The sequence below is a fragment of the Oryzias latipes genome, chromosome 23, assembly GCF_053564925.1.
Source record: "Oryzias latipes strain Hd-rR chromosome 23, Olatipes_Hd-rR_3.1".
NCBI classification, from domain to species: domain Eukaryota; kingdom Metazoa; phylum Chordata; class Actinopteri; order Beloniformes; family Adrianichthyidae; genus Oryzias; species Oryzias latipes.
This window is the reverse complement of record NC_136259.1, coordinates 468,581-496,286: the sequence shown is the minus strand read 5'-3', so window position 1 is coordinate 496,286 and position 27,706 is coordinate 468,581. Positions and strand designations below refer to the sequence as shown.

The 27,706-nt window shown below is 44.4% G+C and overlaps 1 protein-coding gene across 4 annotated transcripts in view; it reads left to right on the top strand.

Annotated features, from left to right (window-relative positions):
• The window catches only part of LOC101158741 (copine-8), a 126,090-nt gene that overhangs the window by 70,707 nt on the left and 27,677 nt on the right, over window positions 1-27,706 (top strand). For all 4 annotated transcript variants that reach the window (XM_023952457.2, XM_078941880.1, XM_078941879.1 and 1 more), the window contains 6 exons: window positions 4,203-4,279; window positions 15,976-16,039; window positions 17,426-17,529; window positions 18,417-18,521; window positions 22,298-22,339; window positions 25,315-25,390. In XM_023952457.2, the coding sequence (XP_023808225.1) occupies window positions 4,203-4,279; window positions 15,976-16,039; window positions 17,426-17,529; window positions 18,417-18,521; window positions 22,298-22,339; window positions 25,315-25,390 (468 nt within the window). The remainder of the gene's footprint in view (window positions 1-4,202; window positions 4,280-15,975; window positions 16,040-17,425; window positions 17,530-18,416; window positions 18,522-22,297; window positions 22,340-25,314; window positions 25,391-27,706) is intronic.

Here is a 27,706-nt window from a genome sequence, read left to right as displayed (position 1 = left end):
CTCCACGACCCGATGGCCGAGGCCGTCCGATGAAGGAGTAACCGGCCGGGCAGAGTTCAATGAGGGACGAATGGTCGGAATTCCGCTGCCAAGTTTCAGTCAGAAACATAAGATCCACGTTCCTGGAGTCGATAAGATCGTTTAGCAGAAACGATTTGTTAGCCACGGATCGGGCGTTGAGGAGCGCCATGCTCAGAGGGGAGGGAGCCCTGCGCAAGTTGTCAGCGACCCGCGTCAGGGGCCGCAGGAGCTGAGGGTTAGAACCCAGGCAGTCCGAGAATCCGGAAACCACAGGGAGAGGCGACCATGTCGAAGAAGAGCTTGGATGAACGGTCCTCAGGTAGCACGGCCTCAGGAATCCAGACCCTGGGTGTCCAAGCAGGGACTCGGGAAAAGCATCTGGGTCGGTGGAAGTCGACAGATGACAGCTGACCAGGAACGCTCGTCGCCGTCTACAAGACACTCCTCGCTTCCATCGCAGCCTGATCTTTACCCGGACGCCAGCTCTTTTCCCTCTCCTCCTCCACCGAGATCCGCGTGGCACCGGTAGGCCCTCAGTCAGGACGCCGGCTGGAGGCGCCAGATGCAGGGAACGAAGAACGCCGGCGCAGGAAGAAGAGGTATCTTTCCCGATCAGCGAAAGTCCAATAGACAGCAGCGTAAGGCGGTCGTAAACAAAAGCAGCTAAAACGTTGTTTGCAAAAAACAAAATAATAAGCACAGAAAGAAACAGAACTGTAAATTTCTGTGAGAGTGTCCTGCCGGCAGCGGCTAAGCCAAACACAGGCGCCATCTTGCCTAAAGCTGTTGAAAAGGTGGAGTCAGGGAAAAAGTCTCCCCCTAATCCTGCTGTTGTCAGCGTCTGTTCCTGCTTTTCATGACATCATCGTCATTCTGGTTCCAATACACGTATCGATTTGTTGGCCCAATCTAGATTAGCAGCATGTAGCAGCTATTGCTGTCATTCAGTCCCATGAGGTTTATTGATTTATGAGTTATTGGGATCATAAAAGCCACAGCAGGAGGGAGAAACCAGGAACCTCCTACCAAGGTTCTCAGAGATAAGCTTGCAAGATAAAGCTGAGTTCATTTAGTGACCATTTGTGTTGTTTTATCATGAGCAGCAACCTTTCATGGACATATGGAAAATACAAACAAGGGAGGTTATCAGTGCTGAGCAGCAAAAACATCTTGTGCTTCGTTCACACCAGCATGTGACGCCCGTTCTTGAACATGCATTTAGCGTGTGGTGTTCACACAGGACTGGAACCCCAAACTAGCTCATACCTGCAGTTGGAAGAGGCGTGGTGCCAAATGTCCAAGCACTGAAAATCTGGCTACTGTTCTACTGTTCTGCTGTTCTGCAGTTCTGTTGGGATCTGGTGAAAGCCCAGTCTGGATATCAGGTTCTGAGGGCTTGATGGACGTGTTGCTCTTCTTTCCGTCAGAGCTTGTGGACACCTCCTGGGCTCCGTGTTGTAGTGTCCTCATGACGCCTAGTTTGTTATCAGCTTCCTGTACACTTCAGCCTGGAGCTGTCTGTCCTCTCCAATGATCACTGTACAGTCTAGAAAGGCTAGGGTGTTCTCCTTCGTGTCGTCCCTGGTGAACTTGAAGTTCTCGTCGACTGCGTTGATATGATCCGGGAAAGTCTCCACTTCCTGGATTTTGATCTTGACCCAAGTGTCGTCCACATATCTGAACCAGTGAACCACTGGTTCTTGGATAAGAGGTGAAACGTCTTCTAACTTTAAAAACTAAGTCCAGATGACAGCCCCTGAACCCACTACTATGATGGAACCAACCTGGATGAATGAAGGTCTTCATAGACATACAGGAAATTAAGGGATTTTGAAACTTAGCAGCAGAAACCTGGGTTAGCTTCCCAGGGCATGCATGAGCTAAATCCAGTGTGGGTCCTTAGGAAAGACCCTACACGCTGGTGCCTACCTGGGCGGAATATACAGGGTAGTGATAGGAAGGGCATCCGGCGTAAAAACTCTGCCAAACCACACGTGCGAATCAGGGAAAGCTGGATTTGTGCAAGTATGCGACCACCAACGGGATAAGTCTAAAGGCGAACAACAACAAGACGCACTACATTACCAAAAACTATTGGTTCACCCATCCAGACGACCAGAATCAGGTGTCCTAACCACTCGGTCTGCCCACAGGTGAATAAAATCACAGTCAGACATGCAGACTGTTTCTACAAACATTTGTGAAAGAATGTTCCTCTCTCAGTGAATTCCAGTGTGGAACTGTCATAGGACGCCACCTGGACAACAGATCCAGAGGTTAAATATCCTCCTAAATCTGTCTAGAGCTGTCAGCTCTATCAGAGTTTGGGAACAACAGCAGCTCAGCCACCAAGTGGTCGACCACGTCACCTGATGGAGAGGGGTCCTAGAAACACTCCTCAAGCCTGTGCACAGCCTTCCCACAAGAGTTGAAGCTGCAGAAGGTGGACGACATCCTATTGAACTCTATGGGTTTGCTGTTCCTCTGTAGCATTTCAGCCCCCTGTGGCTTTTTGAATAGTATTCAATGGATTCTGGGAACTTTATCCAGACTGCCTTCGATCTGCTCTGTCTTGGCTCCACTTTCCCTCACAAGTTTCCGATCAATAATCTTATATAAGAGCAGCATTAGTGTGAGCTCAGAGACAGTTTCCCGTCTCCTCCTCAGCCTGGATACAAACCTCAGAGGGGAACCGACAGAGCCCAGCCATTACACCACACTTTACCAGAGAGCTGCAGGGCATCTGGGAGCCCAGCAGAAACCAGTGAGGGTTTCAGGGAAAAGCAGCAAAGCAGCGGGGTGAAAAAACCCACATTTTCACAGCTGGATCAGCAAAAAGAACCTCCTTCTGTCTCTGTTTTGTGTAGAGAACAGACACATCCTGAGCTGTGTGCCTGATTGGAAGGCTGTCTTCAAGCTTAATGCCATTTGCACATCAAATTTGCCTCATCCGCCTGTGTTTTGTTCTGGACTGTATATGAGAACTGGACTGAGTCACCCCTCCCCCCTTCACTCCAAATAGGAAGTGTCTGCTGCAGGATAGACGTCTATAGGGAGATAAAGAGCAGTGACTGCTTTATACAGTGGAATAAAGCAGGTCAGTCTGATTACACTTGATAAAAAGACGGCAATCTAACCTCATTTTAGCCCTGCCCCTTTTTATTTGTTATTTATGATCTTTGCTGAATATAAAATAGTGCAATGAGAGGATAAAGAAGGAGCTTACTGCTATGCTTTTGCTGCTAGCTTTGAGAGATTTTCCCTCTTTATTCATCTTAACACATTCATTCCTCACCATTTTTTCACTTTTTAGATCTTATAAAACAACCAAGCCAGACTTTCACAATAAATCCTATTTCTACAAATACCGTACTAATATATTTACTCGCTTTAGCCATTAGAGGCAGGACCCAGTCCTGCTGGGCGGAGACTGGCTGCACCGCAGCGTCTCCATCACCAACAGGAAGAACACATCAACCATTTTATTGTTCCTTATTGAATTTTGTTGTTTGCTCAGAGTTGAGCTGGAATACCAGTTCTGAAAAATGACCTCTGCCATTGGTGATTGTGGTGAAGATGACACTTTATTCTAACAAGAGCGATAATAGGAGGGGCGTGACATTCATTGGACCCACTCTTTAGAGGGTTAAATCCTCTGAAGGTTCAGCTACGTTCACACCAGACGTGTGCCGCCCGTTCAAGAAGGCGCTAAGCTGACATTCTTGATTGCTCTTTTAGCGTAAGGATCTGAAACCTCATTTCAACATCTTTTGATAATCATTTTGTTTTGCATGTTTTTTTTTAAACCATATTCTTTTAATAATCTGTTTTAAACCTGGTGAAGTTCTTATTACGTGATGGTGTGAACATTAGTGGGTCATCCATGTTTTCTTCTCTGATAAGCAGAGGAGCTTTTCTCACTTTATGTTGCATAATTGTCAAAGTTGATTTAGCCTCCTCGATAAAAGTTTCAAAACCTCATTTCATATGACTTTCACTGAAACGTCCTCATCCTAGAAGAGTGAAAGTCGTCCTAGATGTGTTTTCTAATTAGCATTTTTTCAGACACTGCTGGTTCAAATGAGTGGTGGTTTTTAACTCCAACTGTTACGTCTCGGTGACCTGGTGACCTTTCTAGGGTTTTCCGGCACAAATGTTCAGTTTCTGCTCTGACTTTGTAGGACTTCCTGGGCCAGGCTTACTGCACCCTCGGAGAGATAGTGGGGTCATTGGGCAGCCGCTTGGAAAAACCTCTTGGGTAAGTGAGTGCAGCTGTTCCAGCTGTTCTAATGCTTGTTATTTTCTGTTCTTACCCATGAGAGCACTAAAGAATCAAGAACCATTTTAGATCCATCTGCTGAATATTTGACAGAAATATGTGTTTGTGTGTCTCTGCTTCACATATTTTTCACTATGTAGATGTAAACACAGAGGTGTCATTGAGATGTTAAAGCCAAGCTGGACATGTAGAGCATGCAGACGCCTCTGTTCAAATTCAGTGTCTGTGATTTCCCCGTCAGAGGAAGAGCTCATGTCTGTCGCCAACATTCAGACCTGTGTCGTCTGTCCTGTTATGAGGGACCCCTGTGTTGACAGAGGGTGGTCTTCATACATGTCATACTGGCTGAAAGCAAAGACGCTCTGGAGGGCTCATGAAGGAAACACTTTCAAGTGGATTACTCACATTCTGTGCTGATGGGAGACGCTCAGAGATGCAGCTCATGTTAAAACAGAGAAAAACAAAAACAGACTTCTGCTTTTTCAGTAGGTTTGTGCTCATTATAGAAGCAGCTTTGTGCTAAATCAGCTTCATTGTAAGTTTGTTCATAAAGCTAGAAATCCAACGAACAAACCAAAACGCCTGCAAAATAAACTGCATCCACTGTTGCCTGGTATAATTACAGGAAAGCTCCACCGCCCTCCACTGCCAAAAACAACATCTGAAATAGGTCAAATGCAGTCTAGAAAGGCTGTTGTCCCCACAGACACACTTAGGAATGTCACCGTTACCTGCTGGATGTGTCTTTTCTCCAGTTCTACTGCTGCAGGATTCAGAAAGTTTCCTAAAATAATCGGAAGAATTTGAAACAAGATATTTTCTCAGCCAAGAAAAACTGATGAACAGTTTCTCAGAAAGGGATAAACTATAATTTGACGTTAACATTTTGTTATAAATATCAAACATTAAGACGTGCTATCTAACAAAAATCATGACAATTTAAATAAAAATGTCTAATAAATCCTTAAAGAAAAGTCTGTAGAGGCTGTAAAGCAGCATTCCCCGTGTCCCAAAATCTGCCACTGACCCTAATGGAAACACACGCCGTGAGAAAAAAGCCGTTTTCAGCATTTCTCCAGACTGCAGCTGTTGTCATCGGTTGTGTGTTTGTGTGTGTTTGTGTGTGAACGTCACACACCTGCATTCAGAGTCAACAGGAGAGCTCTTTAAGGAAATGAAGGAGCTCTAATTACAGTCATTATCCGTTCAGTCAGACCCTGTGGGCGTCTGGAGAGTGTTTGTGTGGGAGAAACCAACTGCTCCGGGGGGGGCAGCGGCTGACCTGCAGCTGTGGGGCAGCGGCTGACCTGCAGCTGTGGAGCAGCGGCTGACCTGCAGCTGTGGTGCAGCGGCTGACCTGCAGCTGTGGTGCAGCGGCTGACCTGCAGCTGTGGGGCAGCGGCTGACCTGCAGCTGTGGGGCAGCGGCTGACCTGCAGCTGTGGGGCAGCGGCTGACCTGCAGCTGTGGGGCAGCGGCTGACCTGCAGCTGTGGGGCAGCGGCTGACCTGCAGCTGTGGGGCAGCGGCTGACCTGCAGCTGTGGGGCAGCGGCTGACCTGCAGCTGTGGGGCAGCGGCTGACCTGCAGCTGTGGTGCAGCGGCTGACCTGCAGCTGTGGGGCAGCGGCTGACCTGCAGCTGTGGGGCAGACGCAGACCTGCAGCTGTGGGGCAGCGGCTGACCTGCAGCTGTGGGGCAGCGACTGACCTGCAGCTGTGGAGCAGCGGCTGACCTGCAGCTGTGGGGCAGACGCAGACCTGCAGCTGTGGGGCAGCGACTGACCTGCAGCTGTGGGGCAGCGACTGAACTGCAGCTGTGGAGCAGCGACTGACCTGCAGCTGTGGGGCAGCGGCTGACCTGCAGCTGTGGGGCAGCGGCTGACCTGCAGCTGTGGGGCAGCGGCTGACCTGCAGCTGTGGGGCAGCGGCTGACCTGCAGCTGTGGGGCAGCGGCTGACCTGCAGCTGTGGGGCAGACGCAGACCTGCAGCTGTGGGGCAGCGGCTGACCTGCAGCTGTGGGGCAGCGACTGACCTGCAGCTGTGGAGCAGCGGCTGACCTGCAGCTGTGGGGCAGACCCAGACCTGCAGCTGTGGGGCAGCGACTGACCTGCAGCTGTGGGGCAGCGACTGAACTGCAGCTGTGGAGCAGCGTCCAAACGGGAATGTCAAAATTACAGAGGGGAATGACTCCATTTCTGCTAAATTAATGATTTCTTATTGAAAAGTTACTCTTTAAGACTTTTTACTGGTTTATTTTAAGAAAAGTAAAAACAAAAATACACATCAGTGTTGTTATGAGATTAAGTTTTTTATAGGTTTTTAATGTATTTTTAATTGAACCTATGATGCGGTGAAACGCCTCATTTACAGGTAATTCATCTTCATTTGTGACATTGTGGTGCAGTAAAAGATCAAAATTCAATAAAACCTACAATTCCTAAATTCAGTGGCTTAGAAATTTCCCAGAAGTCTCTGCAAAAGACCAGTGTGCATCGATGCTCACAATGCAGTGCGTCGAAACAATTTTTGCCCCAAAAATGTATTGAAATGTATTTTTTCAATAAAATCTTCATGAACTCAGTGGATTCATGTACATTCATAAATGTACACGGTACTATGAAAACTGATCAAGTTTTCCTAGTTTAAGTCCAAATGTAAATCTCCAGCACAGACTGAGTTCCACCGGTTACTTAGCATTAAAAGCAAGGAAATGAGCTCCAACATGAATATTTCAGAGAAAGTGAAGCAATGAAGTGAAATCTCTGCAAAGTAGAGAGCAGAGTTCACCAAATGGTAAAGATGGAACTAAATAATTCATATTCACATCTGAACCAAAGAGTCCAACAAGAGTTTCCTCAAAACACACTCAACTCAGAATTAGTTTACTTAAATAATGAAAAAGTTTTGTGGCTTTTTGGGAACATGAACTTGACAATAACAAATGCAAAATTACTTTCTTGTAAATTTGCTGAAATCAATAATACTCATATCTGTGGTTTATAGGGCTGCTGGAAACCTTTTTGGTTGCAGACCAAAGTCTTTTCCTGTTTTTTACAAGCTGCACTAAAGAGTATTGTTCCTACTAGAAGCCCCTCAAAAGGCATTTAATGATCATGATGTTCTGCAGGCAGGCAAAATCATAAAACAAGTCAACAATAAACCAAAAAACAGACTGTTTTAGAGGATTATTTTAGTTTATTTTCAATTGTCAAACATTTGGCAGCACTTTTAAGGCAAGGCAAGTCTATTTGTGTAGCACAATTCCTACACAAAACAGGAAAATGCATTACAATCACAAAACATAACAGAGATTCAAAACATACATAATCATTATAAAACTGACTTTAAAAGACAGTACAGAGAAAAGAACATGAACAGAGGTGAGGATGAGGACCCTTCAGGGATACAGACGGCTAATCAGGAAGGTTCTGAGTCTGGATTTGAACCTTAACACAGTAGAGGTCTGTCGCACAGCCTCAGAGAGACTGTTCCAGCTTTTAGCTGCATAAGACTGAAACGCTGTTTAGTCCTGACTCTGGGCCCCCGCAGGAGGCCGGTCCCTGAGGTCCTCAGAGTCCCAGATGGTTCATGTGACGCTAACATGTCAGAGATGTACTTTAAGGCCATGGAGAGACTTGGAAACAAGCAGAGCTGCTTTTAGAGCCCCATTCGTTCATTAAACAGCCAGACAGGTTGATTTTACAACAAGTTTAATCAGGTGTGTGAATCGCCAGCAAAGTAGCGTTACTTACTAGAATATAGTAGCATGGCTGTAAACAGGTCTGATACATAGACGTACGTCAGCTACAGTAGCTTTGTAAAAGTAATTATTCTCCTTTCTGCACTACAACCCTAACATGTCTTGAAAACAGCAAATTTTGAGGTTATTAACATTAAATGAAAACGATAAAACATCAAACATTAATAAAAACATACACCAATGAGCCAAACTTTGTAAGATTTCTCAGAAAAGATCAAAAATCTGATTTACAATGTTGTGGTCTTCCAAGTGCGCACACATCTTTAAAAATAAAAAACACACAAAGATGGATGTAGACAATGACCCAGATATAAATGTCTGTAATTTTGTGAAGAACCACTGTAGTCTTTTTTTTTTAACTTGTCCTGTCCAACAGCTGGGCAGACAGATGAGAGCTGAGGGCCTCTTGTGTTGGACATATTTTACTTTAACAAGAGGGGTTATTAATCTTCAGACAAACCAGAGGTATGACTGAATAAACCCCTTTTGGAATTGAGGCCAAACTTTATTAATTTCAACCATGTTTGAAAATCTTTGGTGTTGGACCGGACGGAAAAGGAAAGAGGGGAAGAAGAGAGAGGGACGTTAGAGAGAGGGGGGGTGGGTAGGGGTGATAATAGGAGGGGGGATAAGACCATGAAGCAGCATATAGCAGACAGGTTTACTGGTTGTTAATCATTATGGTAAGGTTCAAATGTAGTTCAAAAAGAGCGGAGCCTGTCCACACACACACTCAAATGTCATCAACACACCTGCTAGCTGCAAAAATGTCCACATGTCAAACTTGTACACAAAACCGATAGTGTTCACAAACGCACACTTATGCCTTAAAACCAACTAGTGTGAAATATTTCAGTCATTCAGTCATGCAAACTGTTAGTGCAAAGGTGAGCTAACACCTGTGCTCAGGTGAGTCTTTATGTTCTTCTAAAATGGATGGTGGAATGTAAAAAGAAGGAGGAGGAGCGCCCAGCCATCCCCACACCAAGACCCCCGCCGCATCAGCAGCGGCAGCCGGAACCCCCCAACGCCACACGGGAACCGGCAGGGAACAACCGCCACCCAGGCCAGGGCCAGCAGGGCGACCACGGGGCCCCCGGAGCCAGAGAGCAGTGCGGCGTCTTTCCCCCGGCATGGGGGAAAAGGGAGCGCCGCCCCAGCCCAACCAGGAGAGCAGCACCCCGCCGCGCCAGAAGGGCCCAACGCAGGGCCCCACCTGAGAAGGGTGGCCACAGCCCCAGACGAGCACCCCATCACCACCCAGGAGTTCTGGGCATCCCCCAACCCCAGGTACGAGCCAGGACCCCCAAGGGACTCACTCGCACTCCAGGCAGCCACCCACCCGGCCCACGGTTGGTTCAGAAAGGAGCAAGGCAGGGGCCAGCCGTCCCCACCCAGGAGGGGGGCACCCCGGGGAAAAGGGGGGCTCACCAGGGGTGTTGTAAACATGGCCCGACCAAGCTCGGCCACAATTGGAAATTTGGCGAGGCACAGCACTCAGGGGCAAGGACCAGAACCCACCCCCCAGGGACACGGACACCCCCCGGCTCAGGTGTGATGTGATCCCCGGCTTCTGGCCTTGCCAGAAAGCTCAGGGATCAGAACCACTGTAGTTATTATACAGAGGAAGAATACGTCACAAATACAGATCTAATCATGAACTGTCAATCATACATATTAACAGCAGAAGCTTCTATTGAATCACCAAACTAGTGAGGAACACCTGCACCAATTCAACACAGCTGTCAGAATAAATGCAATCTCACAGATCTGACTAACGGCAGGAAAGGCCTTCCAGCTGCAGAGCTCTGACTTTTAATAAATAAAGGATGCTTCAAACTGTGGGGCACGCCTCCCTGGGAGGGGGAGGAGCATTACAGCCATCATACATGTGTGGAACCTTTCCTGCTTTGTTCTCTTGTGGTGGGAAGACACAGAGATCTTCTCCAGGGCTGAAGGCTGATCTTCCTTCAGGGTTCACTTCCCCGTTCCATCCCTCAGAGCCTCCAGAGTGGCTTAGAAATTTCTTCAGTACTTTTTTTTCTTACCTCAAAAACAGCGGCTCAATGCTCATGTATGTGCTCCACACACAACACAAACACACAAAATATGCATTTCTCCATTCTTCAAACAATCTGATCACAGTTGCAGAGAAAAGGCAGGTGTAGGTATCCACTCCGTACCGGTCGCGTGTGCATAGGGCGTCAGCGTCCGGGCGGCTTTACCGTTGTTTTAAGACATTAAAACCGGCGTTAATGACAATTACGTCTTCAAATGTCACGGTTAGGATTAGGTTCATGTAAGTGATGTAAGACCCATGGATATGTGGTCCCACAGCGCCGTTTGTTTATGTTCTGCAACGAAAAAAACTATTTTCCCTCCTCCTCCCCTCCCAGGCTTCCCGCACCAGGTGACTCGCCCCCCCACCCCTGAGACCCCTCCACGCCCCCCCCCCCCCCCAGTTTGAGAACCACTGCACTAAATGAACATCTGGAGCATTGGGTTTCAGTGTTGAGTGGAGTGAACGTACCGTCACAGAGAGAGGTCACATGTTCACATTCTCTAGCAGAAGCTCATTGGTGCTGTTGATGCTCATCCCAAACCTTATGATGTTTCATGTTTTTATTTTGTATTTTTAAGAAGAAAACGATCCCCTACTTGTATTTTGTAGCATTTTCTTCATGGACTAATGCAGGACAGCAAGTCACAAGACTAGCTCACAGAGAGAAGGAAGTAAGGCAGACGCAGACGCAGACGCAGCTGCAGTAAAAGCTTCCTGTAATGGGAGAATCTCTGACACTGTGGCCTTTGCAGAGCTCTTCAAAATAAATAAACTCCAGCTAGTCTCTTAGCATCTTTCATGTCCTCCATAATGTAGCAATGTAGCAATAAACAAAGGTTAGTAGAAGCCCCGCCCACACGCTAATCTGCACCAGGGGCATCAGGTTTATGAACACAAACGTTGAGAGGAGAATTTGAACAGTTTGGTATGAACAGAGTATAAGACTATTTACACTGATTTCCTAAGTATTCTTTATTGTTCATCAATTATTAAATATATGAAATATTATTTACATTTTATGAACTTTAATTCAGACATTCATATCAGATGACAGAACGGCCATGACAGTTTTATGGACTGTCAATCCAAAGAGCTCTAATATTAAGGGTCTTAATATTCTGAAAGAGTATTACGCTGTCATAGAAACGGTATTACCGCTAAATGTAAAATGTGTGATACTTACCATGGATATTTTTGCATATTTGAGACCATGATGCACAAAAAGACTATTTATCGTGATTATTTGATTATTATAAAATGTAATATTTCAGGATTAGGATTGAAAACCAATGCATCAGTGCTGAGGAAGAAGCATTGCACACAAGACGGCTCAATTTTAGAGTTTCCCTTTAATGCAACTTTAAAAGCTTTCAAGTATTTCCTCTTTCTTTACTAATAACCTCGATGCTACATAGAACTATTATGTGAATGTAGAACTCTATGCTTTACCTGAAAACTTTCATCTTTATTCATCTTTTGCTCACTTCAGTTCAAAGTTTTGTGGCGTATGTGTCTGCAAAGATGCTGACTTGAGTCATTATTGTTCTACATGCGCAACCTTTTTGACGTTCAGTTTCAATCTTTTTTTTCTACTGTCCCTGAGATCATGACTTTTTCTCCTTTCTGTCTATAGTCTGAATATTTGCCTTTTACTCTAAATATAATGCGTGTGAGATGTGTGACCCCAACTTTCCATGGAATCTGTAATTAATGGAAAATGTGGGAGAAAAAAAGGATTCTTGCCTCCAAGTGTTCCAATTCTCCTTTTTCACCCCAGTCTTTGGATTTTTTCCAGAAACGTATTCATTTTGCATTTTCACACATAAAAAAGAAATAAAGAAAAGCTTTCAGCTCACTGGCTCCAATATCCATTTCTTTTTGATAAATGTGCCATTTCCTAAGCATGTTCATCTCAGATGCTTGTGCTGTGGTAAAAGGAGACTTTGAATTACAGTGACGTGGAGGTCCTCGACCCCAATCTGGGCTGGCTAAATGACTGCCTGAGTCGACTTTTGCCAGATGGGGCTCTTGTGATGGAGCTTGTGAAAGTCAAATTCCTGGAACCATCAGGAGTTAAGACAAACGATATCCTCCTGTTCCGGCTCCTCCTCATCTGTAACCTCTTTAGCTACCAATATTTTAATGAGAGTTGACACATCAGTGCAGTAATCGCCTTTTCTAGGCCTGCTGTACTTTCCTCATGGTAGTAGCTTGGACCAATCCTCTCTGTGCTTGAAGGACAAACATACAAACACAGATTGCTCAGCCTGTCATGCTCCAGCCATGTCACCACTCTTACCTTTATTCCTTCAACTCTCCCATGTGATCCTTGGAAAACTCTAACTCATCACCTATGTCCATTTCTCTCTGAACACATAGATTTCTCACACATCCTTCTCTACCATGTCGTAGTGGTGTTTGTCATGCTACGTTTACACCAGGCACGTGACGTGCGTTTAGCCTATAGTGTTCAAACTGGACTGTCACTACCCCATACGAGTCCATGTCCCCCCCTACAGTTGAAAGAGGCTTAGTGTGAAATGTGGAAGCGGTGCAAATCTCACACATCTTGATCCTGGCTTTTCCTTTCACGGCTGTATTCTAACATACGAAAGACTTAATGTCAGCTAATTCTGGCACAAACTGCAAATATTAAATTCTCTTCCATGATCAACTTAAAACTGGCTGACACTCCCGTAAATTAAAGAAGATGTCATTCTTGCATTATTACCAAAGCCAAGTCTGATTGGTCAAAGTTCCACCTGGTTTATCTTTTAAGGCGCGTTCAGACCAGGTAGCCCAAAACGTGCATATCCACGCGTTAATAAAGACATTTTATTGTGGTTGCTTGAATGTGCGTTCCTGAGGGTGGTGTAAACGTAGCTTTACACGCTCTAGAGCGTCCACCAAGCCGTGTCAGTCCAGGCTCTGCTGCTGACCTCAGCTTTCCTCTTGTGTTTTTCCCCATCATCCTGTCCCTTCCCCTTTCCTTAACAAGCTGTCTCTCTGTCTAGTGAAATCTCAACTTTCTGTGTTTATGTCAAATTTGGAACTTCGCCTGTCTCCAACTTGAATATTCTGCCTCCGGTCGAGGCCCGGGTTACCAATGACTGCCATCTGTGCTGTTGAGTCTGAAGATGGAAATAGATGATGTGATGGTTAATGTTGTTAGTGGGTTTGCCCCACAGGAAGGATGTCAGCTGGAGGAGTAGGACAAATTCTGATAGGACCTTGATGAAATGATGATGAGTATCTCTAGAACTGAGAGGGATGTCATTGGCGCAGATTTCAATATACATGTTGGTGCAGGAAACAGAGGTGATGAGGAGGTTACTGTCAGAAGTCAGAGCTCTGACTCCCCCTCTGGTCACCGATGTGAACCGTCTCCAGAGTTCTGATCACTACATCTCCCAGCAACCCCAGCGCACACTTCCTGGATGCCGCACACCTGACTCCCACTCACTCAACCACATCCTACTTTGCTCAGTGCAAGGTATTGTTTGTGCCGCTCAATCTCCAGATCGCTAACAAGGATTTTGCAGGTTATTTCAGTTACTTCAAGTCAAGCGTGACTGAAATTGTCTCTCAAAGTTCACCTCCATACAAGCGTGTTCCATAAAATAGTATGTTTGCATAAATTATCAGCAAAGATGAACGTTTTTTATGTGTTTATTATAGTTCTAATCACTATGCAGAACTTATAAAAATAAAAAGTACCGTGGTCATCGTCACACCCCTATTTGCACATAACACAGTCTCACGGCTGCAACAACACTTAGTTGCATTCTCCTTCTGAAAATTTTCCATGTCTTTCATATCCATAACCTCCCTTAACAGCCCTTTTTATCTAAAGAATTCCAGTGAAAATGCTTAGAGGTCACCAGAAGTCGTCAAGCAGTGGAGTATTAAAACGTAACGGATACTCGGGAGTGGTCATGGATGATGAAGGTGCTCCAGTTCTTTCCTTTTACTTTAAAAACTACATTCTTCCTAAGAAGCTTTAAAGTTTTTACAAAAGCTGTTCTGCGATTGTTCATCTGAATTCACAATTCACCTACCCCGGGGGGGGGGGGGGGGGGGTAGGTTGTCGTGATTTATCTTTACTGCTAGGCAGCAGTAATACCATCCATGTATGTGTTTCGTTAGCTCACACATGGCTTTAGTCTGGTAGACATCTTGAAAGGTTCCAAAGCTTAATGACATTATCTCAACTAAGTCAATCAGTGCTGTGAGATTCTATAAGTGATGATTGTTTTTGTGATGTCATGACATTAAATATGTCCTTAAAGGCTTACATCCTATCAAGGGGAAACACTTCAAATTATGCAATTAGCTTTACAGTAGTGAGATGACAGTTGAATGAATGAACAAATGGCTTCATTTCATTTGATTTATGCTCATCCATAAATATATATAATAACAATTTCATTACAAACCTGTGAGTAACCTGAAGGGGCCAATCCTGAGCCAGCAATATACACAAAAAAAGAACAAGTTAGAAATATTTTACAATTCATGCAAAGTCAACAGTGCTTAACTGTATAATCCTGCACAGTGGTGTAGTGGTTTGCACTCTCACCTAACAGTAAGAAACCTGTAGTTCAAATTCCGGCTAGGTTCTCTCTGTTCGGGGTTTCCATGAACTCCCGGTCCATGCATGGGTTTTCTCCAGGATCTCCGGTTTCTTCCAAGTTTCCAACCTTGCTTTATAGTTTGATTGCAGACTCTAAACTGCCCCTAAGTGTGAGTGAGTGAGTGATAGTGTGGCCCTTACACAGACGGGTGACCGGTTTAGGGTGTAGCTTGCTTTCACCCAACAGTCGCTGGGTTTGCTTCGGCAACCTTGTGACTCAGACAGGGATTCAGCAGGTTTAGAAGATGGTTGGATGGATGAAATAACTGAATTATTGAAGGTCATTATCTGAATCATGCCATAATCTGCACACATGCATGACATTTGTCCTCAATTTATTGTTGAACAGGGATATTGAGACCAGTGGAGCTCAAAAGGAGGTACTGGTCCGGTCGGGGGGGTGACGAGTCCGATGTTGAGCACAAAGGAAAAGAGATGAGGGTCCGGACGCACCCGTCTGGTGACATCAGGGAGCAGGGTCCGGACGCACCCGTCTGGTGACATCAGGGAGCATAGAGACAGCGGGGGTCAAAGCCGGGGAGGCGGTCAGCGAGGCGGAGGGAACAGAAAAGGGCGAGAAGAAATCCAATGAGCTGAGGAGGCAGGTGAGGTCAAAGCCAGATGAGGCGAGTAGACGAGGAGCCAGACAGGACTGAGACCGTAGAACTGAGGACGTGAACCAGTCTAGAACCAGAACCAGACAAACCCTGAACAGAGAGCCAAGCAAGACTGTAGCCGAGGTTGGTTACTTGCTAGCAGGGAGAAACTACAGGGGCAGTCCTTAGGGACTCAGGGGAACAGGTGAGGTGATGATGACTTGATCTGCAGGTGGGAGGGGCCACATCGTGACAGTTTTTTGTAACATAAATCTGTCTCTTAGGTCTCAATGTTGATCTCTTTAAAAACAGATTCTCAAAAATGGCGTCAAGTAGAACTAGTTTCAGACGTACACTGATGGAGTCTGTGCCTCCATGTTTCAGGTTTATGGAGCTGGTTGCCTTCAAACTAGACGTCTCCATAGATTGGTACAATGTACACACAAGACAACCAATGTCTAAACAGAAGTACCTGTCAGGATACCTAAGGTGTTTCCAGAGTACGCCTCCCCTGCTCTTCAGTAAGCTAGCAGAGAGGCAGTAGTGTCAGCGAAAGGAAGTAACCAAAGTCAAGGTGCTGCCTTCACTGACCTGTAGCTGTTTTGTTGTTGGTGTCGTCCACAGGGGGATTCCGGGGAAGAAATGTGGGACCATTATTGTGAAAGCTGAGGAGCTGAACAACTGCAGAGTGAGTACCTGCATGTACAAAGTACCGGAACAAGAACTACAATGACAATTCAAGTTGACTGTTAAATGACATATGTGTCGATTTTGTTTTTTTACCTTTGCCCAATGACAAAGAAATGATCTGTCGATAATTTGGATGGTGGGTTTTTTTTAACTGTAAGATACAGTCACATAAAAGCATCATGAGGAATCTGAGAAGAACTCTTAGTCTGAAGGCAGCTGGAACCAGAAAACACTTGGCATAGAAGGACGCTGTAGGAACCTGAAACCCTTCAGCTCCTGCAAAGTTCCTCTGCTCACCAACAGGCCAGCCAATGACCGTAGTGGACAGAAAACAGGGGAAAGATCTAGCTCCTGGACATCAACTCAACTCATTGTGTTTGACCTCCATCTAAAATGGGAGGGCAAAATTGAGGTACATCAAAAGAACAATGGATGGGGCAATACATGTTCAAACTACGGGGCAGAGCCTCTGTTCCTTTAGCCAGTGTTAAAATAGGTCATGGATGTAGAGTCCAGCATGATTCTGAGGGGTTCAGGACAAAGGACATCAGGTTCTGGAATGCCCTATCCTCTTTAATCCCACAGCAGTGTGTTTCAAAGTAAATGATATGTCTCTTGTGCCTATAGACCATGTGACGACTATTGTTTAGCCCATATGATTGTCAAACAAAGATTGTCAAGACTGAGATTGAAAGCGTTTGATCCCACTGATAGCTCTCATAAATATGGAGATTCAAACACCACTGAGAGGACTTCAAACCCAATGACTTCTCTGCCATGCTAGTCTCCACGTTCTAAAACAAGTTTTTATTTGACTTACTGAAGTCCTTTAATGAGACATTCTTAGAAACGTCATCATCGCTGCAGACACAGCGAGCCTTCATAAACTGGAAACAGTTGCATTTGAACCTTAAACCTCCCTACTGTGCTGCAACACTCCTTCATGTTGGGACACTTTTCCCTAATGGGCAAATCCCATCCTGAGATTTTCACAAAACTAGAGGCAAGAACAGAGAACTCAAGTTTGGATGTGTTTTTCAAATACACACAGTATTTGTACTCGGGGAGGGCTCTCTCGAAATAGAGCTTTATTTGATCTCAAGGGCCTTCCTGGTAAATAAAGGTTAAATAGAAATACACTTAAAAAATGTCGTGTTTACTGACCTGGAACCAGCTTTCTTCTGTATTTGTCCAAATGTTTTAGTCCAACTTTGAAAAAGATGTTTGTGTTATGGCGGTTTTGGTCATGTTGGTTAATGTGACACGCCTCTGAAAAGAGTTACAAACCAGCGTTTTCTTGGAGTCAGCATAGAGAGTGTATGGCTCAGAAACAGAGCTGAGTTTAGATCATTGATACCTGGCCTTCATCCTCATCTGTTTCTAGGAATCTGTGATGATGCAGTTCTGTGGGAACAAGCTGGACAAAAAGGACTTCTTCGGCAAGTCCGACCCCTTTCTCATCTTCTACAGAAGCAACGAGGACGGCACGTGAGTTTGGGTTTGATTCTTCATCATATGACTGAGCGGTCGACACCCCGACATGCGTGTCCGTGTGAGGAAGCAGAGATAAGGGTGAAGTTCAGAGCTCCAGGCTGTGTGTTCTCCATCTGGCTGCTCGGCGCTCTTTCATCCTACGGCGTGGTACCAGGAAACCTTTACGCTGTGAGGCTGGAAGAACCTAACATAGCAACACCACAGTCCCAGAGAGTCCTCCTCCTTCCTGTGTAATTGTCTTCATTTTCCCTGAGATAAAGATCTGACGTTTTAGCTATTAAAGCCTTTTGAGCTTTAAAATTAAATCATTTATTATGGTTTTATGGACAAGAAGAAGGAAAAACTTCCTAAAGTTACTGAAAAATAATAAAACTTTACAGGAAAAATAGTGGATTTGTTTTTTACTTAATCATGTTTTAGTATCATTATTCACAAATGTGAGGTAACTCCACCCCCCCTCCAAGCTGAGGGTTGATGTTTAACGAGCGTTCCTATTACATGTGTGTTGTATTTGTGTCTGATTTGTTACTGAATTGATGTTTTTAAGCCTTTAACACTGTGCTTTTATCTCCAGACTTTCTTTTGAGCATAATTAATATCAGCCGTTATGCAACACTTTACGTCATTAAGGGGTCGCATGTCGCTGCAAAGCCAACATGGAAGCCTCTTTTCTCCACATCAGCATCAGCTGGTCAAGGCTTTACAGCACGTCACAGAGCGTGTTATTTAGGCCACCTCTCCATGGTTAAAGGGTCACAAACAATGGCATGCTGGTTACACACTGTGTAAAGGTTCAGGGTTTCGGTCCCAATCAACCTTTTTATGGTGTCTTTTTACATGAATCAATGATTCCTCTCAATTGTTTTTGTTTTTCCTTCCAGATTCACCATCTGCCACAAGACAGAAGTGGTGAAGAACACGCTGAACCCCGTGTGGCAAGCCTTCAAAATCCCCGTGAGAGCTCTCTGTAACGGGGATTACGACAGGCAAGTCAGGCATATGTTCATCTCAAACACGGAACCTGTTGATGACATAAGCAGAACCTGATGGCCTCCTCAGGTTTTAGAATAGAACCACATGTTGGGGTGCCCCCCCTTTCTATTCAAAGTACATGTTTTTATGTTACAGTATATTTTTGAATCAACAAAGCCAGATGTTGGAGGAGGTTCTGGCTTTTTTCAGTGACAACAAATGGCTGCTTTGGTCAGACGTTAACCGTGAAAACCGTCAGTGTCACCACTCCCCGTGATAAACAGATGATGGAAAACCATAGAGGCACAGGCTTCTTTTTCTAAAACTGATAGCATGCTTAATCTGGGTCCCATTTTAAAAAGAAAAAATCTCTAATCATTACAAAATTGTATTTATTTACTATGTATTATTTTTTATATTTCTCTGGACTCTTTTAAATTTTTGAAATGAACATGAGACAAAGCTATGAAACTGCAAATGCTTTATTTAAGACTGCCTTTTTATGTTGACTGAGTGTGAGTGTAAATGAGAAATGTGTGTGATTGTTGTGCTGCTGCCTCTCGGCCAGGACGCTCTAGCAAAAGAGAGTTTTTTATCCTGGTTAAATAAAGGTAAAGGTACGAGTTAAATCAAGAGTTTGAGGCCTTCAGTTTGTTCCTCAGATCATGTCATCCACTGTTTCCTAAACATCAGACTCACCGTCTCTGTTTCCTATTGTGTTCTGCATGAACGCCCAATGAACTGGTCGTCCTCAGAGGCCTAATATGGACAGTCATTAAACTCTGGGATGTGGACAGACGGCAGGAATGTCTCCATCTTTTCATTGTTTTACAATAATCTGCTCAAACAGGTTTGTCTGCATGCTCTGCAGGTCTTTTGAATACCAACCAAGACAGTGGAAGCTTTGTAGTTTTATATGGAGCTGACTCCGCCCTCTCAAACCTCCCCCCATATTCACTTCTGCCGTGTCTAAGACCTCCTTAAATGGGATAAAAGTAGACAATACGTCACATGAAAGTGTGTTCTTCTTATCGTACGTCTTCTTTTTGTATCTCCTATTTGTAAAATGACCCAAGGAAGCTCCAGTTCATCCTGACCACTGTTTGTAATAATGTTGTTAAAGGTACCTTTGTTAGTGTGGTGTTATTTTTTACTAATGCTGCCCTATAACAGAATGTTAAACACAAATCGCACTTTGAACTGAAAATAAGCAGTTTCAAACAAAGCCCCCACTATTCAGACTGAGCTCTGAAGTGTCTTTCTGTCACATTAACAGCAGGATAAGCGATTCCGTACGATTGGCCAAGGCCTAAGTCATGTGTGACGGTAGCCACTCAGAGCCATCGTTGTCTTACGCCCACATATGGCGTTCACACAGGCAGACACCAAACAGGTAGATGAAGCTGCAGAGATGAAGAGTCAGCGGCTTGATAGAAAGTTTACATTTTTATGTAGAGATATAAGAACTAATTCAGATTCATTGAGGTCAAAGTTCAGAACATTTATGTAGCGAGAAGCTTATGTCCAAGAGATTCCAGAAAACAAGTACAGATGTTAACCAGACCAGTTTCTGAGATCTATTTATTCTGAACATTTACATGTTTATTTCTGTTATGAACTAAGCACTTACTATGTAAGAAATACTGCAGCTTAAATATATGTAAATGTCTGTTTTAGTCATTTCTATTGACGTATGAAAACTGATCAGAAAAATCCAACTTTTGACAGACACTTCCTCTTTACACAAAACACAAAATGATGATGAGCTTCATCCAGTGTGGGTCCTAGGGCTAAACATTTCCTCCTACTGCCTAACTATGTAGCCACAGTGGGGCCCCAGTCTGGGTCTCCCTGTGCCGGTCCCCAGATAAAAATACCAGATTGAGTCAGGAAAGACATCCGGGGTAAAAATCTCTGCCAGACCTTCTGTGAGAATCAGTGAAAGCTTTGGCAGCCCTTAAAGGGATATGCTGAAAAGTTAAGCACTACAACAAAATAGTTCCTTTTTCTGGTATCTACCATATCTCTGACATTACAGAGCGCATCACATTATAGGGCAGTGGTCTGTTGTCAAACTTACTGCATGTTATATAACCATAAACACATTAGGCGAGACAAAGGAGTCAGAGAAAAGTCTGACTTTATTGACTACACTTACAGTAATCCTAGAACTTGTTTGCGACTCGTAAAAAAACAAGCTTCACGTTTTCACTGTAGTGAGACTGGGTGGAGTGAAAACGTGCACACGCACCTTGACACCTCCAAATGCAGAAATGTGCCAGGCTCGGGCCACATCCAGCAGGAAGCCTCTGTGCTTTTCTTGCTGCCCAGGCGTGTTTTACAGCAAAGGTGTGACATCATCATCTCATCTCACATAAAGTTGCTTTTATCTTTTAGTTTCCCATTAAACCCCCCCCCGATTATTGTTCCTTTGATTCTCTGGGAGCAAAAGCCTTTCTGGCTGAGGGTAATGAAATAACTGTGCCTCTCTCTTCCCATTGGTCCCATTTCTTTGTTGGGAACAAACAGGCAGAAACAGGTGTGCTGGGGATATTAGCCATGTCTGGATGGATTTCATTTGCTTGGTTTTTCAGTCCACGTGGCCTCTGTTTAACGTTGGTTGTACTTGGAGGCAAAGTTTGATTGGCAGTTTCCATGTTAGCATGACGTTTGAAGTAGGGGTGCAACGAATCACAAAACTCACAGTTCGGATAATTTTTCAGATCTGTAAAAAAGAAAAAACAAGATAAAAGCCTCCAAGAGAAACTGTACAGCATATATTTAATAAAGTACTGTAACATATTTATACACAAATATGTATCACATCAGGACATTTGCTGTTTCAGGCCTATTTATAAAAACTAAACATTAATGACGTCTTTGAACTCAAGATATCCCCATTTAAAGAAACACTCAGGATACCTGTGTAAACACAGTGCATTATGAGACCATGCATCTTAAGAAAACAAGAACAAGAAATTATATTTTAAGATAAGAGAAGCTGAGGATGTCAGAATTTACGACTTCAAATGATTTTCAGAGAAACAAACGGCTCATTATATCTGTCAGGATAACCGTTCTAGCTCTGCTACTTTTTTAGTGTTCACTGTAGTGCTAGTTAATTCAAGTTCTAAACTGACCAATCAGATGCCTCAGGAAAAGTATGCGGGCTCTCCACCAACGTAAGAAATGTTTGACAGATTTGAAATTGCCTGCTCTTTATGAGGCACTGGGGTCAGGGCGGTTTTTGTGAGGCTTTTATTGTGTTGTTTCCTGTTCTCGTGCTGTTTTACCTTTCCGCTGTCTTAACCTTCTCCCATCTTCATAGTTTTCACCTGATGCCACCTGTTGTTAATCCCACCGTCTTGGTATATAGCCAGTGTCTCCCCTGTCTTTGTCACTGGATCCTTCTGAATGCTTTGCTCACGAGTATTACGAGTTCCAGTTCTCCCACCATTAAATCTGTCATTCATCCCACTATAACCTGCTGCTGTCCTGCGTTTGTCATCCTGACACTTTTCAGTGGTAGGGATGTAGACGTCCAACAAGCTCACCCCTGATTGGTGAGAGCAGTTGCCATAGAAACGTTCACTTACACCAATCGGACCAATCAGCTCTTCTTCTAATGGTAGCGTGACACTGAGTCGGTCTGGTTGGTTACCCAGAGACCCTTTCTTCATGATGTCACTTACTACATGACTGATAAAAGAAATACATTCATCTTGGAATACAAACAACAAACCACGGCGTTTTTGCTGTTATTTTTTTACTTTTTCTCCTCTCTCAACAGAACGATCAAGGTTGAAGTGTACGACTGGGACAGAGATGGCAGGTAACTACTAAAATTCTTTAGAATACTGCCTAGAAGGTCATTGAAGTTATTAAAACCAGAGACATGGAAGATGTAGTTTTACAGATCAAAATGATAGAAATGACTAATTCTAGTCCTTGAACCAAGCAGATATGTCTCCTAATTTAGACGACAGAATTCTTCCTGAGACTTAAGAGAACATGCAGCTAAAGCGCCAGAAGCTAGGCTAACAATTGAACATCGTGGTTCCGGAAATTCAAAGTAGTCAGCAATACTTTTCCTGCAGGATAGAAAGTATTTCAGGTCCTAAAACAGCCTTAAGAATCAGAATGAATCCCAAGTAGTCCTTAAGAAAAGCTTTAGTCTGTTTTCCTTTTCTTTGCTTAAGTTTCTTTGGACCCCCCTTTATGCCCCCCCAGTTTGTTAGATTCTCTTTGGGGGAAAAAGTCAGCGATCTGGGTCTTCTCCCTCATTTCAGGGCTCCTGTTCCATCGTCTGCCTTCTGCATGTTGCCTCGTCAATAAATCTTATTTTTCTATTTCTTTCTTGAAGCTCCGCTTTGGTTGTATTTCTAAACCCCCCCCCCCAACCCAAAAGCAAACCTTAGCCCCCTTCACCTACATGCAACAAACTGAAATACAATCTTCCTTCACTAGATAGCAGCTCAGCTTTTGCAGTTTTGATGATTTTTTCTTTACAATTTTGATGCTTCAAACTGTTCTGCGTCCTGATTGGCTGTTGCTGTTGTCAATCAGTCAATCAGTCTCTTCCGTGTCAGAATGCGTTTAGCTTGCTAAACTTAGATAAATCTTTGATCCTGATCAGATCTAAACAAAGCGATGAGTGTGAAACTGTTTGAGTCTGTGTAGTGAGGAGTTTCCAGAATTCTACTTTGAGGTTTTCCTCAAATGCAGTTCATGTTTAGAATGTGAATCCTGTATAAACGAAAGAAATAGAAAATATGAATCCATCCTCATTACCATGATGACATGAGCATGAACATGTGTGATACGTGTGGCGTGTAGAATGTCATTAACAGTCTGTTTCCAGTAGGTAAGAGCGCATGCAGGCCTTTCATAGTTGACTCCAGATTCTGGATTCTGGTCAACCAAAAAGAAAAAGGAGCCTCATTTGTCAGTCTGTGATTAAACAGGGAGTCCCTTTCTGTTCTCTTTATTTACATGGAATCATGTGATCAATCACCACAACAATGTGGCGTCATGCTTTTTCAATTGTGGGCACAGATGCAGCAAATTTCCCCACAGTGTGGATAAACAAACGGAGATTTTCTTTGATTTGATTGGGTGAGAAGAAGGAATCTGTCACTGAGAAACGTGTTCATAAAGACAAAGTGGTAAATGTGAACCCAACTTTTAGTTTTACGTTTGACATGTCTGTTCTGAACACGATTTGTATACATTGAGTCAGGAAATATAGACTGTTCCAACTGCGTGCACAGAGTTTTATTTATTAAACTAAAATAAATGGAACTTTTTAGAATGTTGTTGATCCCATAACGGGGAAACGATCCTATTAGCTGTTAACTCTGTTGGAATGGAATGAAACAGATGAGAATCCAGCGATCTCTGGCTGCATTTAGGCAGCTGATGCAGGAATAAACCGGCCTGGAGCGCGGATCTGCCATAGGTCGGCAGGCAGACGGGAGAGCGGTGGCAGCAGGAAAACGGGAATCCCTCTGCTGCCTCCTCTGGTTTTCCTATTTTGCCTCGTGATTCTCTAATTATCCTCTTTTTTTGACAAACATGGACTTTTACTCCTAAGAAGAGGGATGTCTGCTGCTCTTTCTTTCCCACCACTCCCGGGTCCACCGCATCGTTTCTTCAATCAGCTGTTCTCGCCAGCAACAGACAAATGCGTCAGTTTTCTCTGTTTCTACACAGCTGTGGCAGATCATTTTCCTGCCACAAACACTCTAAAGGTTCAATAGATGAGCCTCAAAGCGCTCAATGCGCACGTCACTCAGTTGGGTCGCTGTTCACCCAGTCACACACACACATGCACACACACACATGCACACACACACATGCACACACACCTTCACCCAGTCACACACACATGCACACACACACATGCACACACACACATGCACACACACACACATGCAAACACACACATGCACACACACACATGCACACACACCTTCACCCAGTCACACACACACATGCACACACACACATGCACACACACACATGCACACACACATGCACACACACACACCTTCACCCAGTCACACACACATGCACACACACACATGCACACACACCTTCACCCAGTCACACACACATGCACACACACACATGCACACACACCTTCACCCAGTCACACACACATGCACACCCCCACATGCACACACACACATGCACACACACCTTCACCCAGTCACACACACATGCACACACCCACATGCACACACCCACATGCACACACACACATGCACACACCCACATGCACACACACCTTCACCCAGTCACACACACATGCACACACACCTTCACACACACACATGCACAAACCCATGCACACACACAGTCACACACACATGCACACACACATGCACACACACATGCACACACACACATGCACACACACACATGCACACACACATGCACATGTGTGACATATTTATGACAGTTTGTAAACCGGGAACTTTCATATTCAAGACAAGCCAGAGTCCTCTTCAGAGCAGACGTGTCAAACATGAAACTAAATGTTGTATTCATATTTTTATTGTGTGCAAGTATTCATTTATGCACAGTGTTGTTTTTATGTGTATGTTTCTGATTGACAGCTATCTTACCCATGGAAAAACTTGGGGATTTCTTTCATAAGAAGACAAAAATAATCAGACACTTTCGGTGAATTTGAATCAGTGAGGGAAGGTGCTACCTCCTGGTGCTTTTGATTTGGGGTTGTCACTTTGTGGCGCTCTTGTGTGTTCGTGTTGTTGTTGACTCCGCCTCCGTCTCTCCCTGCAGTCACGACTTCATTGGGGAGTTCAGCACCAGCTACAGAGAGCTGTCCAGAGGGCAGAGCCAGTTTAACGTCTACGAGGTTTGTGTTCTGCCTTCACGTTGTGTATTTGTGTGTAGCTGAGTCTTCATGCACATCTGTGCACAGCTTAGTGGCTTCATGCAGCTTCTGGTCTGCAAATACTGAAGAGAACTAAATGACAGAGAGCTGCCGGTTGTTTTTTGCTTCCCTTTCATTTGACCCTGAATGTTTTTGGTTCAAACATAAACGGCTGCTGTGCAGTTAGAGCTGCGGTTATGGGATTGGAAAGGTGTCCTGGTGGAGAACCTGAAGGAGAAACCTTTGAATCCCACATTTGTGTGCCGTTTGCTGGAGGCATTTTCTCTGTTTGACCTTGGCACAATTTCATGAAAGCTTACCCTCCATGTTGGATTTAAAGAGCCTTTATCAGCCTCTTCCTGAAGTAAGACGACTCCATGTCTGAGCCACCGTCTTTCTCTCCTTGTGGTTCCGCCCATTTCATGATGTCATCCTAGAGGATGATGTCATCCTTGGAAGCGTGTCTGCGTTTTCGCCTACAAGAAACATTCAGCATTTGAACTTTTGCAAAGATGGATGTGGGCGTGTGTCTTAGCCTGGGGGCGGGGCTGGCAGTGCAGACTTCCTGGATGGGCTGTTCCCCACCATATGACGTCACAATGTGAGAACCCGCTCGTTTTCGTTTTTTGGGAGGGGCTCAGAGCGCCGGATTTTAGATTATTGCTCAGAAATGGATGAATGGATCAAAATATCACTTTGGGTTTGTTTTTGTGAGGAATGAACAACACTTGTATCATGATTCTGTATGATAAAGGCCCCATGAGAGGAGAATCATTGATATTTTATTTTAAAGAATTAGTCATGACAACACGGCAACTTCAATAATTCTAGTTACGTTTTCCTTATAAAGAGACAAAAAGCAAGAAGGAAAGAAAAGGAAAAAAACTGTTGTATGACATTTTCCTCAAAACAAGTATCTGCACTCAAACAAATAACTAAAAATAATAATTACATAAAACAAAACTTAGCAATGAACTTTGCTTCTCTTACCCGTTACCCCGTCTACCCAACTGAATGGGCCCCCCCCCCCCACATTGGGGCTCGTGTTTGATCCTCCATGTCACTCAAATCGAACATTAACTCCGCTGCTGTTCGTGCCTTCACCAAAAATAATTTTACTTTGCTGCTAATTTTCACAGTTAATATAGAGAGTTATAAAAATGTTTGGAAAAATATTAGTAATTAAAAGAAAGGAGAAAGTAAAAGTCACTCAGATGTTTCCATATTGGAATGCCAAATTTACCGTCGTGTTACCTGTTTCTCACATCTGTTGAGAGAATAGTGAGTCAGAACAGAATCTCTGTCACTCAGAGTTCTTCTGGATCTTCTTGAGAAACTCTCCAGCCTCTGTCGCTGTTTTAAAGGCGTGCGTCTTCCCCTCGTAGCTCACCAGTAACTGTGCTGGCTGGATCACTCCGTGCTTTATCACCAGCTGGTGCACTCCTGCAGCGAGGTCCGGGTAGAGGCGGATCCGCTGCTCCTCATAGCGAAGACCCTTCTTGGCCTGCGCCGCAGAGACAACAGCCATCATATCCTTATAGTTGAGGAATCTCATGATGAGAGTGCGAGGTGGAGCGTTGCCGTCTCTCCCCGCCCCGGTTCGGTGAGCTCTTTCTATGGTCAGCGGAGTCTGGAGCTTTTCGGTGCCGAGCGCCTCTGGAAGCCACTTTTCCAAGAACAGGCACGGGTCCTGTCCTTCAGCTCCTTCTGGCAAGTTGACAAGTCTTAAATTGTTCCGCCTTGATTCCAAATCCATGACTTTGTCCTCCAGAGCTTTTCCTTTGGTTTCCAGTGCGCTCACCTTGGCCTACAGACGCTGATGTTGGAAATGCGCACCTCCGTTTGTGTCACTCGTTCAGCGCGATCGTTCAGTTCCCTTCTATGTCTTCCACTGCCGTTAAAAGTTTGTCAGACCTCATGGAGGTTACAACAGACAATATTTGATTATTTTTCAGGTGTTTCTTGTCCAGTTCATCATTCCTTCCTTCCACTTGTAGTTTCATTTTGGACAGCAGCAAATAAAGTTCTCCTTTCAAAGAAGTATAGCACGAGCTGGAGACCCACAAAAAACACCACTTTTCACATAACTGGAAGTCATCATTGACATTTTACTCAACAAACTGATGTGTGCTTCAGAAACAGGTTCACTGTATTTTCAGCACTATGGGATGCAGCGTCAGTGAACGGTCTGTTTTTAAACACATGTAGGCGCAGCACACAAAAAGATGCTTTAAGGACGACAAAAGAGTCACGGATAAGTCCGTCAGTCAGACTTTATGAACCTCGTCACACTAACTA